This window comes from Myotis brandtii, unplaced genomic scaffold (genome assembly GCF_000412655.1).
Source record: "Myotis brandtii unplaced genomic scaffold, ASM41265v1 scaffold407, whole genome shotgun sequence".
Lineage (NCBI taxonomy): Eukaryota > Metazoa > Chordata > Mammalia > Chiroptera > Vespertilionidae > Myotis > Myotis brandtii.
In genome coordinates, this window is record NW_005365639.1 from 5692 (window position 1) to 17769 (window position 12078).

At 40.1% G+C, this 12078-nt stretch overlaps 1 protein-coding gene across 1 annotated transcript in view; it reads left to right on the forward strand.

Annotated features, from left to right (window-relative positions):
* Window positions 1-980: 980 nt before the first annotated feature.
* LOC102243953 (ATP-binding cassette sub-family A member 3-like) overlaps window positions 981-12078 on the forward strand; it is a gene marked incomplete at its 5' end in the record, with an annotated part of 66719 nt that continues 55621 nt past the window's right edge. The window contains 4 exons of the mRNA XM_005873363.2: window positions 981-1227; window positions 1370-1574; window positions 6216-6435; window positions 8653-8817. Coding sequence (XP_005873425.1) covers window positions 981-1227; window positions 1370-1574; window positions 6216-6435; window positions 8653-8817 — 837 coding nt within the window. The remainder of the gene's footprint in view (window positions 1228-1369; window positions 1575-6215; window positions 6436-8652; window positions 8818-12078) is intronic.

Consider the following 12078-nt stretch of genomic DNA (forward strand, 5'->3'; position numbering starts at 1 on the left):
CCCTTCCAGGAGACATGCTTTGAGAGTCCCAGCTCTGCACAGCCCTCTGATTCCCTGTGCAACTGAACTCAGCAGGACAGGGTCAGCCATGTGATTCGACATGTTGCAGGGTGGGCAGTGCCAGCTGTGTGCTAGAGGTGGGGGAGACTGGTCCCCTTTCCAAAGTCACACAGTTCAGTCATTTTCTGAGTCTCCATCAAGAGCCTCCCCAGAAAAAGAGCACCCCAAAGTTCACTGCTGGATGCATTCTGTAGACCCCTCAACAGGACCTGGGCATGACAGAGTGTCCTCACCAGCCATTGGAGGACCAGACAATGCACTCCCTAGGCTGGTGCTATAATAGGAGTGCTTATCTCTGAAAGATGGCATCTGGGTCTTCAGCAGACTCCTTCTCTCCCAGGCGAATTGAATACCCACTGATTTTTCACTACTATATGGGTCCTCTTCCCATCTCTGTTGCTCTGGGTTGAGCATCCTGGCATGAGGTTGAGATCCCGTGCTCCTTGGGGGCAAGGTAGTTTTGCAGCATAGATATCTTCCTGGCTTCTCAGCCACTGCATATAGGTGAGAGGGCCAGCCCTTTCTGTGTCTCTACCCTTCTTACCAGTCTCTCTGTGGCTTCTTCTGTAAATCCTTGGTTATACTACTTCAGTTCAGCTAGTCTTCAGTTGATTATTCAAGTTTGATTGCTCTATAATTTATAAATCTGGGGCTGGTGTCAAGTGAGTATAGCTGCCACCTACTCTACAGCCATCTTGGAATCCTACTGGTTTTTTTCAAGTTGTAGAGTATAATGTGAGATTGTAGAGAGTAATGATGGGGTAGAATTATTGAGGATCAAGACAAAAATTTTAAGTAACCATTATGAGAAGTTGGAAGAAGAACAGGAAAAAAAAAATGTTTGGTCTTTCTTCTCCAATATAAGAAGTAGGTGGTTTATTACATGTTGACTCACTGACCAATTTATTTCTTTTTTCTAGGTCATGTAACAAATTACATATTGAAAATTAAAAAGTTTAATGACTTCTCCATTATTGCCTTTTCCATTGAGGCTGGGAAAAACAAAACAATATTGACAATTTTGTTCAATAATGAGGCATATCATTCAGCTACAACATCTCTGGCAGTGTTAGACAACATCCTCTTCATGTCACTCTCTGGCCCCAGTGCTTCCATTAAAGTCTCCAACAAGCCTCAGCCTCTCCCTCTTTATATTTCTCATGAAGTGTACGTATCATTTTCCTTTTATTGGAATTGAGTCTTCATATATCCCCTTGTAATTTGGCCATTACAAGAAAATAGCTACTGAAATCATCATTTTCTACTTTTATTTCATCATTTATTTGAATTTTTATTTCATCCTTTGTAGGCCTACAGATGGAAGCCGTATAGTATTACATTTGGCTTTTGGCATGGCTGTTGTAGTCGCTAGCTTTGGCCTCCAGACAGTGACTGAGAGAATCACTAAGGCCAAGCACATCCAGTTTGTGAGTGGGGTCTATGTCCTTACCTACTGGCTTTCTGCTCTCCTGTGGGATCTCATCTACTACTTCATTTCCTGCTGCCTACTGCTGGTGAGTGTTAGCTGAAGTTACATGAAGGCTAATTTTTCTATGTCACCCACCAGAAATTCCTAATCAAGTAATTATATCCTAAAATAAAACTTGTAAAGAAGTTTACAAGTTAATTATGTCAAAGAATATATTGTGGAAATGTTCTCCCTCATATTCTTTCAGCTGGAGAAAATATTTGTCTTTGAAAAGTCTCTCAAATTGGTTTCTCATGTAATTCTCAGCATGATGCCCTGGCCAAAACTCTAGGATGGACTATTATTTGTCACTTGTCTCTTACTACCCATATTACTTCCCACTAATTCCCAATGCTGTGTCCTTTGGTAAAATTGGACTATAGAAAACAAGGTAGAATCAAGACCTAAGTAAAGCTTCCTGTTACCATTCACCCCCACTCTCTATAGAACCTCCTACACCCTTTGTGACATCTAGGAGTCTTCCATTGTTGCTGTCATTGTCTTATAATCTAGACACACACACACATCCTAGGACCAACCCCCACCCCACCCCCTCCACACACACACACTTTCATACCTCAAACTCAGGATGGCTAGGTCTGCAAAGCAAAACTAGTTTTGACTCAGACAACTGATTTTAGACATTGAGAAAGTGGTTTAAAGAATGTACATGTAAGGATAGTACAGCATCTTTTAATGTAAAGACTTTGCTCATTAAGGAACTTGGCAACTTCTTTTGTATGCATATTGAAGTTGAGGAAGATATGAAGCTATGCAGTTACAAGGGGTAAACACAGGAGTAAAAGAGGTAAAGCTCCTTTCTTTGCAAGAGTTACTGGGAAATTAAGTCGAATAGGATAACATCTCAGCCCTCAAATAGTTCACTGTTTAGCAATGGACACAGCAGTGAAATAGATCATTATAAAATAGCATGCTAGCCATGGCCGGTTTGGCTCAGTGGATGGAGCGTCGGCCTGCGGACTGAAGGGTCCCGGGTTCGATTCCGGTCAAGGGCATGTACCTTGGTTGCGGGCACATCCCCAGTGGGAGGTATGCAGGAGGCAGCTGATCAATGTTTCTCTCTCATCGATGTTTCTAACTCTCTGTCTCTCTCCCTTCCTCTCTGTAAAAAATCAATAAAATATATTTAAAAAAATAAAATAGCATGCTAATTGCCACTATAATGGATAAACTACCAGTTCAAACTACACCATAGAATGGTAAAATTAGTTGTTGGAGGAAAAAAAGAGAAACTTTCAGTCTATCTGGCTCCAACAACTTGTGAATATTGCACAGGGCCTAATATTGGTTCTGAAGGAGAACCAGGATCTCACCAGCTAGAACAGCTTCTCAGCACAGCCCAGGGGCTAGGCTGGTTGGGGCAGGGATGGTGAGGTAGTGTAGTGAGCAAGTAGTATGTACAGAAGAGTCCCAAGATGCAGAGAGCAGTGTGGGGCTTCCGTCATCTCACAACAGTGCACGACTCCAGCGGTGTTCTCCTGCCAGTCTCTTCTGCTCATAGCTCACCAGCCAGCCAGCATAACAAGAGAAAATCACCATCCTCTGTGACGGATGCTCCTCTCATTCTTCACCACAGGAACTTGGGTAGCTACTCCAGACATAGTCTCTGGCTTTACTAGCTCCCTTGTATAACACAGTGCGCATTGAATCAATCAGAAAACCTCTGAATAATTTCATCTCCATGTGGAGAATCCATTCTTTCTCTGACTCTTGAAGCTTGGCTGACACACCCGGCTATCCTTTCCTAGTTAATAGGTCTATATAGAAGATTATCCATTATTAATACTTATGCAAATATTGGCATTTATGGCTCATGAGAAAAGTTACTTGTCATATGTTTTTTATGTGTTACATCATTCAATAGTACAATGATGTTAATTCATTATATTTATAGACAAGGAAACTGAGGCTCACATAAATAAGTTACCTGTCTAACTTCACTCAGATAGTACAGTTTCAAACACTGGTTGTGGTTATTCCAAAGCTCGTTGTCTTTTATACATTCAAAGTCATCCTGGATAATATACTACTAATGTATGTTAAAGTCATGTCTACATCTTACTCCAGCTCCTCTATTTTGTTTGTTCTCTCTGTCCTTCTATCTCTTCCTCTCTACTCTCCCCCCCCGCTCTTTCTCTCCTCCACCCAAAATTTCCCTTAATGATTCTCAGACTGTGTGCTCTATATGGCTTCTTAGCTTTGCTTGCTTATCTGACTTGAATGGCCCTGGTTTTCAGTGGAATACTCTCCCACCATGCTCTGCTTCTATGAAATGCCACCAACTAGACTCATTCTTGGACCCAACAAGAGGAGGCAAGATTCTGTCATTTTGCCTAGCAGCCAGGATTCCTGTTTCACCCCTTCTCGGCCGGTCAGATTCACAAAGCAGGGGACTTTACTGCTCATATGTCAGAGACAAGGATTAAGCTATGTTGCTGACTCCAAACCCTGATGCATTATCTTCCCCAACACTGTTTTCCAGCCACCCCAGGAGATTGTTGGTGAGGGTTAGTGAAGTCCTCTGCCTTTTCCCATGACTGAGCCCATGCATGAAGGCTCAGGAAAGAACAACAAGTAACTTTTCTCATGTGTTATGTGACCAGGGACACTGTGCGGTGAGGCTTCCCTTTCATGCGGTCTGTGTGCCTGTCTTGATGACTGTTAGATATCCTATATCCCCACCTTTCTGCACACATAGAATTATTTCTTCAGCAAACATTGAACTCCTACTTGTAAGCTAGTCTGTGCTTTAGGCATGGATACAGCATGGAGAAGGTAGACAGGGCTCATCTCATACTGGCCTCACCAAGGACTTGGATAGCAAGCTCAATGTCACTTTGGAAATATGTCTCTCATAAGCCTTCAGATGCACTATTTTCATCATTGTACAGTTCTGGAAATTTGTCCAGGAGCTACCCTTTTCTCTCAATCAGGCCATTATGCATTGGACACAGATTACTTTGCTAGTATTATTTTTTGCTATTTCATTCTCATTCATTAATTTATTTTTAAGTAAAGAGCCAAGTTAGTATTCACTTTTCCCCCTAAGTAGCTAACCCATTGTTCTACCATCTTTTTTTGACAGCCAACTCCCACTGATTTGAAATGTATATCAACTAATAATACTCATTTAAGTATATTTTATATTCTTTATTCCATTAATGTATCTGTAATTTTCCATTACCAATATGTTTTGATTATGGTAATTTTGTAATACATTTAATTATGTTTTCTGTATTGACCTTTCTTACCTTTCCCATTAATCTTCTGTGGAATTTCCTGACTATCTGGACATGTTGTGTGTTTTTACATGTAATGTTTAAAATTAGCTTATCTAATTTCAAAAATACCTGTTTCTATTTCTATTTAGAGTAATTTTGGGAGAATTTACACTTTTATCATGTTGAGTCATACCTTACCTAAAAATAGGATATGTGTTTCCATGTATCCAATATATCCAAATAGCTATTTAAATTTTCTTTGAAATAGATTCTGAGACATCTCTAAGCATTATAAGGCTTGGAACAAAGCTGCTAGGTTACTTGCTATTTTTCTGACTGTATTTATTCTTTTTATTTCACCCTCTTAATTGGAATGGGGGAAACAACTGTAGTTATAGCTGTTCAAGTTCTTTCACCTAAGCTGGCTCATTCTCTACATATACTTTCTTTACACACTATTGCTTAAATATAAACTACCTCTAAGAGCATCATAAGGTTCTAATAGGGGCTATTCTTATTTTAATCCTTCTTTTCCTCTATTAGTAGCCTTACTAAACAATTCTATGATTGCTCCAAAGAGGCATCCTGGCTATCTTTAGAGAAACTGTAATTACCAACTATAATCATACATATTTCTGGAAAATTCTTTAAAAGCTCTGGCAATTCCTCTCCTCCTAATCTAGTGCAATCTAAAGTTATGCTTCTTTGTCTGATTTGCAAATGGATTAAGAAATAAATGAATAAGGTGGCCCCTGATATGAGGGACTTGGGGGCTGTCTAACTGTGTGGTGTTATGCAAGAGAGGTTGCATAATATGACAGCAGCCCCAGGGAAAATCTGTAGAGAAAGAGTCTACTTCTTAGGTCATTTGTTTTTCTGGGAAAATTCAGAGTCGGGCTTAAGGCAGACATAATTACTTTGACTTTAATCATGGGGTCAGGGTAGGAAATAAAAAGTAATATTTTCCAAATGGGGGAAGAAAACAGAAAATAGAAGTATAGTCCTTCTGTTCATGAGAGTTCTCTATTGAGGAAGAGGTAATTTAGTTCAGGCTCATAAGCTAAGGCTAGCTCTTATTTCAGAAAGGAAGGGAGAGGGAGAAAGAGATGGAAACACCAATAATGAGAGAGAATCATTGATTGGCTGCCTCCTGCACGCTCCACACTGGGGATTGAGCCTGCAACCTGGGCATGTGCCCTAACCAGGAGGTCACGGTTCCATTCCTGGACCAGGAATGGAACCGTGACCTCCTGGTTCATGAATTGATGCTCAACCACTGAGCCAGCTGACTGGGTGAAGCTAAGGCTTTTTTTACTGGGTAAGCTGATTTAAGTAATGAGTAGTTTTATGTGCTAATGATGCAGTGGTTGCTGTCTCCTCAGTGTCTGGCTTGGCTCCTTGTTGCACTGTGTCCTTCACCTGCCCTTACTCTGCATTTGTCTCAGGGAGTGTTCAAGTACTGCGAACTGCGTGCATTTGTGGAAGACTACAACTTTCTGGACACAATGCTGATCTTTATGCTGTATGGTTGGTCTGCTGTTCCTCTCATGTACCTGGGAAGCTACCTGTTTTCTAGTAGTACTGCTGCCTACATCAAACTCACCCTCTTTAACTACTTTTCAACTGTGGTCAGCATCGTCATTGATTCCATAATACAGGTCATTGGTAAGGACTTTCCACAATTTCCCTTTTCTCCAGGAAATATATTAAATAAATGAGGATGAAGGAGCTAGAGAATAAAATAATAATTGTTAAGCACTTACTTTCCAGGAATTTGAAAACTATGCTTTTTGGAAAACAGCAAATATTTATTGAATATGTGAAAAATAGAAGTTGAAGGAGAGAGGGAGAGAAAGGAAATGGGGAAGAGAAAGGAAGAAAAAGAGAGAGGCACTAGGCCATCTGAAGGAGCTGGGCTTGGTATCACTCTAGTTTCATTAAAGAAAAAGAAGAGTAAAAAACTACAATATAAGTGTGCAAACCATTTATCTCCTTTGAAATGTTCCCCCTCTCCCAGACTTAGTCCTTCAGTTCTAAAATCTTAACAGCGCTCACTTTGAAGTAAAGTAGGGAGATGGGAGGGTGGGAGGTTCTATGGGATGACTTCTGCCTAATTTAATGCAGCACATCATCCTGACCCTTCAAATGAGATTTTTTTCTGAAGAAAACAAGGAAATATGCAACAAATGTAGTTATCATTAAACCCTTTTCCCTTCTTTTGAGACCTTATTTTAGCAGGATTCTAGGAGTAGATTCTCCCTGTCTTCCTTCTCTGATTATAAAATTTGAAGAGAGTGTGACTGCTGGTGATTATCACAAATAGGATTTGTTTGGTTTTAGAACATTCCTTGGTTAAACTTCTGTTTAAACATGAACTTTGAACTGTGTTAATCATTTTAGCTCTGCCTGAAGTGGTCGAACTTTACCAAAAGAGCTTCCAGACTCATTCCCTAACTTTAGGTGTTGGCCTTAAACAAAAGGAAACTTAGTGTGTGGACCAAGCACATTCTTTTGCAGTCTTCTCCAAGAAGCGGTATTGTGCCTGGTGAGGAAGACTTGAGCCCCTGCATAATAAGCCAAGCAGGCGTTATGCATTCGTGCTCATTCCCTGAATCAGTGGTGGTATTGTCAATCACTTTTTTACTACCTATAGATTCTACCTGTGTTCTGTCCTTTTATATGCCACATATGATATTTCGGTAAATGACAGACCACGTATACAACAGTCGCACAGATTATAACAGCTGAATTTCCTGTAAGAAATGGAAGGATATGTCGTTTAGGAAGAATTTTTTCTTTGATTACAGCAATATCTATGGGGCTTGACAATAGGTTCCCTCTCACTCACAGCTCCTCAGTTTTGAGTACACAACTTACATTCCAATCAGTCAACCACTGACCTGTTTCAGCACAGAGGAGCCTGTCCCCCCAACACTAATTTTCAAAAGGTGCTACAACCCTCCCAGCTCTGGCTTGATGGTCTTCAGAGCACATTATTATAAATTCTTCGTTGAGGACATAAGATCTGGTACAAGAACACAGACGCACAGGAACTACCTCAACTAGTACGAAGTGCCACTGACACTTCAGTAAAAGGTTTCTGTGGCATTTTGGAGCCAGCCCATCCCTGTACTGTGAAATATTTTCAGGTTGTACTGATGTCAAGCATAGGTAAGTTTTATTTCTTTAATAAATTCAATGCCAGAGAGAGCCTGTTGTGCCAGATAGGGTCAATGGAACAAAAAATCAAATTTCCAATATCAAAATATTGAATCCTGAGTTCTATCCCTCTCCATTTTAAACACCATCTTTTTTATGGATACCACGAAGTTTCTTAATCTGACCACTGCTCCAGCATGCAAGAGCCAAAACCATAGTGCCATGACACCCCCGAAGTCCTTCTCTCTCCACCTCGGTTTCATATTCTTACTGATCTTCAGGGCCCCTCAACTCCCTCCTATTACTGTTATGGTGACCTGGTCCTCACCCAGCCAGTTTCTCCTCACTATTTCTAGTCAATTCACCCCACAATCTATCTCTGAAATCTCCCTTCATGATAAGTGCCCTTCTCTTTAACTCTATAATTGATAAATCCATGTTACAAGCTATCAAGATGAACAAGCTTAGTGACTTAAATAATGAGTGTTTTCTCAGGGATCATCTGCTAGATTGGTAATTATCTGAGAATTGTTTAGTTATCTTGAGGAAGTTTATTATGGGAGGTTCATTACTTTTTTATAATTAATCTATCCTCTTTTATTTAATTTTTAATTAAATTAATTGTGGTGACAGTGGTTAATAAGGTTACTATTAACCAAGTGTACATTTCTATGATACATGATCTATATATTGCATTGTGTGCCCACAACCCAAAAATCACAGGCAATGAAATTTCTGACTTCACTAAAGTCTTCATAAGTAATGTGTTAGTGATGCTTCCCAGTTACAACTTTGCAATGAGTGTCAGCAAATTCCTTGATGACTATGAAGTAAGAAGACTGTGTACCCAAGAAATTCAAAACATCTATGTGGACTGCAGGAAAAAATGTGAGTATTGGGACTCTCCATGTTGCTAACCACAACCTATTCCTGTCCAGACTTCCACATTTAAGCTTAGATAAGAAAATCAGAAAAACGTGTTTATCCTCCAATGGATAGGCTTGCCATTTTGAGTGTTGAGTGTTTTGTGTACCAAAGTTACTTTCGCAGACTGGGGCGGGGGGAGGGAGGGATGAAGCCTCAAAATAAAATCCAAGATAAATTTCATGAAGTCACAACCAGATTTTGAATGAATTACTACTACTACTACTCACTCACCTACTATGTGAAAATAGCTTAACATTATTTTGAATATTCCCAGCACTCTTCGAGTTAGCTAATATTATCACAATTTTATTCCCAATGAGGAAACTGAACTCCTTACTTAAACTGGATATTAAATAAGTTCCCTGGGACACTAAGCTTTAAGTGTCACACAGATAAAAGAGAGGCAAATTCCCAGAAAGATCAAAATGAGGAAAAAACAAAGGCATTCTATTAAATTTTCATATTTTAGGCTGATTTCATGTTTCAGACTGATTCTAAAAATTTATAAGCCTATTTACTGTGTGTGTGTAATTTGTTGTAGAACCAAATAATTTATATGCAGCCACAGAAAGAGAAATGTAATTTTATTTTACTAAATCAGTGCAGGATAAAATATAATTATTAGGGTCAAATAAATTATATTTTCTTAAAATCTCTGAATAATAAAAATTATGTCATATTTTAGTTTGCATCATATTTGGATTGTAAAATCCTCTCTCTGCTTTTTAAAAATAGCTCTATTGAGTTATTATTAACATACTGTAGTCACCAGGTTTAATTAACCTGTTGGATGGAAGTGGGGGAGGGCTTGTTGGACAGTGTTTATAAAGTCTATAGTAGCGGTCAGCAATGTCCTAGGCCTTCACACTATTATTGAATTAAAAATTTAATTAATTTATTTCATTTATTATTTTAATTCACTGTTCTGACCTTCAGCTTCCCCTGTGTTGTGTATTCCTTCTAATGTGTTCTTTATAATGTTACTAGTATGTCATTCTTTATTTCTGACTGGTCTTTTTCCATAGTTACTATATCTTCTCTCATGCTGTTGAGCATCCTTGCCATCATTATTCTGATCACTATATCTGATAAATTTATTATCTCCATTTCATTTAGTTTTTCTTCTGGAGAATTCTCTTGTTCTTTCATTTAGGGCTTACTGCTGTTTTTTGTCTTCCCATTTTGGTTGCCTGCTTGGGTTTGTGTCTATGTACTAGGTAACTCTGCTATGACTCCCAATCTCTAGTGCAGGACAATGTCAGATGCTGTGTGTAACCGGCCCTGAGTACCCTCTTTGGAGCTATCAGCGACCCACAGCTGGTAGCTCCCTCTGCTGGGTCTGGGTGCCTGATATGGATCAAGGTTAGCTTTTCCTAGCCCTGGGTCCTGACTTATATCAGGCAATGACTCAAAAGTCTCTGATCTGCCTCTGCCTGCAATCCGATTGTTATTCATTCTTGATTAGCCTTGGGCTATTGCCCACCGGCTGGGGAAAGATATTTTCCAACAGGTTGGGGCAACTTCTTCCCCAAAATGCAAAAGCTTCCTGGATGGTAAAGGTCTGCCCGAGAATGATGTCCTCTGGAGTATGAAGGGATGACTCAGCACTGGAAACCCGGGTGTCTACCTTTGAGGTCTAACCCCAAATCTGGATTCTGCTCACACGGCTCCAGTCCACTCTGCCCTCCCTCTGCCAGAGCCCAAGGTATGTGGCTGCACACGAAATTTTATTCATTGGCCCTTTATGAGGGTGCCTGCATTTCCAGCCATCTCTCCCACATGTTGTGTGGGCCTTCTCAGTTATGGTTCTCTAGACTGGGAGGCCCAGCTTTGGGGTTAGACCCCAGAGTTCTCAATGAGAAACTCTCCCTCCTAGATGAAATATCTCTCTGGAACTTCAGTTGCTGTCTATGGGAGCGTGGCCAGCCCTTTCATGCCTCCTCCCCTCCTACCAGTCCCTATGTGACTCCACTTTATGTCCTTGATTATTATGGTTCTCTCCAGTTAGTCTTCAGTTGATTATTCAGGGTGGTTTTTCTGTATTTTAGCTGTAATTTCAGTTTAGTCCTGGGAGTGTGTCAGTGTAGCTCCCACTTACTCTGCTGCTATTTTAAGGGTGTCTTTTGAAGCATAAAAGTTTAGAATGTTGAAGGGGTTCAAGATGGCTGCAGAGTAGATGGAAGTTACACTTGCTTCCTCCCAGGACCATATCAGAAGATTAGCTAAAGTATGGGAAAATCAACCGAATAACTATCTGAAGACTAGTTGAACAGAAGTGTTATAACTAAGGATTGAGAGTAACATCCCACAAAACCTGTAGAAAGGGAAGAGCCACAAAAAGGCTGGCCTTACACCAGGTGTGCTAGGAGAGAATCCAGAAGGATATCTCAGGTAATGAGATTCCCCCTGGAGAAGGGAGTGGCCTCGGCCCCAAGCTGGGCACCCTAGCCTGGAGAACTAGAAAATCAGCAGGAATTTAACTTTCCCTGGTGAGAAGGGAAATGGCTTTCTTAAAGGGCCAGTGCATAGAATCTCAGTCACATCACTCACTCTCGGCTCTAGCAGAGGCAATAGTGGCTCTCAGTAGACCAGAGTCATAAAAAGAGAAATTGAATGGCATTGCTAAGGAAAGAGAACTGGAATGAGAGTAGCAGGTGCCCTGTGCTGGGTTGGGTTCCTTGCCCATCTAACTCATAGATGTCATCTTCAATAAAAACATCTCAGGCCAGAAAGAATGCTATGAAATATTCAAAGTGATGAAAAACAAAGGCCTACACCCAAGAATACTCTACCCAGCAAAGCTACCATTTAAAATTGAAGGAGAAATAAAGAGCTTGCCAGAAAAGAAAAGGCTAAAGGGGTTTATTACCACCAAACCAGTATTGCCAAAAAGGTAAAAGAAACTTCATTAAGAAAAAGGAAAACAAAAGAAGAGAAACATAATTATAAAAATAAATTGGCAATAAATACATACAAATTAATAGTCGCTTTAAATGTTAATGGATTAAATGCTCCAATCAAACGACACAGGGTACCTTTGGCCAGTGTGCCTCAATTGGTTGAACCATCATTCCATGAATTGAAGGGTGGGGGGGGTTCAATTCTCATTCAGAGCATATACCCAGGTTATAGGTTCAATGCTCAGTTTAGGATGTGTATTGGAGGCAACCAAATGATGTTTCTCTCACACATCAATGGTTATCTTTCTCTCTCTTATTCTCC